We start from the raw sequence: 1,524 nt of genomic DNA, 5'->3' as shown, positions 1-1,524 counted from the left end.
TCAAGGGGCTCCTGGCCCCTCTGCTTCATGCTCTCCCAGATCACTAACTCACTGATGGAGAGTGCCTTGACACAGAAAGATCTGCTTCATTAAAGTGCAAAGAATGAAGGGACGGAGATCTTTTTCTCCTTTGTGTTTATGATGATGTAATTGTATTTCTGTATGATTATGATGGAAATTTTGATCTATTGCAGGAACATCAAGAGAACATTCTGGGTAACACCATGCAGAGTGTGATTGCGTTACTCAACAACCTGGTTGCCTGCAAAGATTCAAATATGAACCTACTTTATGAACAAGGTAAATGCTTCTTAGAATTAGTCTCTGATTCTGTTGAATTTAGCTTATCAGTTTCCTCATCTTGTATAATAGGGAGTCAAGAAGTACTATTTAAAGTTGATGAGTCAAAATACATATTTAAGAATCTATAAGTAATAATATCACCAGCTGAATTGAAAGTGGGGTTAGATAAGGATAGTTTCCCTAAATTAATTCATTCTCTTTCATGGTGCAAAGTCAATAGGTACTGCTTAAAGATGATAAACCAAGAAATAGGACTATAAGCATAGTATTTAGAATTGTTGTTGTTAATCAAAATAAAAAGATATGTTGAAAAGCACCTTGGAAAATGAGACCGAATGGGTTGAGAGTGGCTTTACTTTACATCTTATGCATATCTGTACTGTTTCAATTTTAGAAGTCATATGTATGTTCTATTTTTATATTAATAAAATAAAAGTTTTCACTAGAATTATCCACAGAAATAAAACTTGGACAAAATCTGTTACTGAATAAGATATTATGTTTCTTTTCTGATTTTCCCCCCAAGAATTAAGAGTTCTATTTCTATGTGGTTAATATACTTGAATGGTGGTGATATTTTTTTTTCTAAGTATGCGCTTACTTCCGGCGATAAATACTGCCAACAGGTGTGGAGCTTTGGTACATGGAGATCTTTATTCTTTTAAACAGCAGCATCCTATTCTGTTTTACGGATATGACACAATTTATTTCACCAGTGCTCTAATAATAGATATGAGCTATCACCAATATTTTGCTATTACAGATAATTCTGCAATGAATAGCCTTATACATGCATCATTTCATATGGGAGCAGGACTATTTATAGGATAAATTCCTGGGATTGGAATTGTTAGATCAAAGGTTACATACACTTGTAATTGTTATAGTTATTGACAAGTTGCTGTGAGAGATGTGCCAGTTTCTACTTCTACCAAGTCACATGAGATTGATTGTCTTCAGATCTAAGAGCATGTTATATGTCCCCATTTATTCAAGACTTTTTTTGTGTCCTTCAGGTTTTTAATTTTCTTTATATAAGACTTGTGCACTTCTTGTTAAGTTTATTTCTTTATAGGTATTTTATCTTTTCTGCTTGTTAGAAATGAGGAATTTTCTGCCAATAAACTTCCAATTTGTTTTCTTAAATTGTGCTTAAAAGTTTTCAATTTCTGTATAATAAATTTTGTACGTAAGTTAATTATTTTATTTTCAGTACTAGTA

The 1,524-nt window shown here is 32.3% G+C and overlaps 1 protein-coding gene across 1 annotated transcript in view; it reads left to right on the top strand.

Moving 5' to 3' along the window:
- Positions 1-300, top strand: part of LOC103598352 (serine/threonine-protein kinase ULK4) — a gene marked incomplete at its 3' end in the record, with an annotated part of 241,815 nt that extends 241,515 nt beyond the window's left edge. The window contains exon 15 of the mRNA XM_008582347.1: positions 195-300. Within this exon, the coding sequence (XP_008580569.1) occupies positions 195-300 (106 nt within the window). The remainder of the gene's footprint in view (positions 1-194) is intronic.
- Between the last annotated feature and the right edge of the window lie 1,224 nt (positions 301-1,524).

Source organism: Galeopterus variegatus, unplaced genomic scaffold (assembly GCF_000696425.1).
Source record: "Galeopterus variegatus unplaced genomic scaffold, G_variegatus-3.0.2 Scaffold2577, whole genome shotgun sequence".
Lineage (NCBI taxonomy): Eukaryota > Metazoa > Chordata > Mammalia > Dermoptera > Cynocephalidae > Galeopterus > Galeopterus variegatus.
This window is presented reverse-complemented; position numbering and strand designations above follow the sequence as displayed.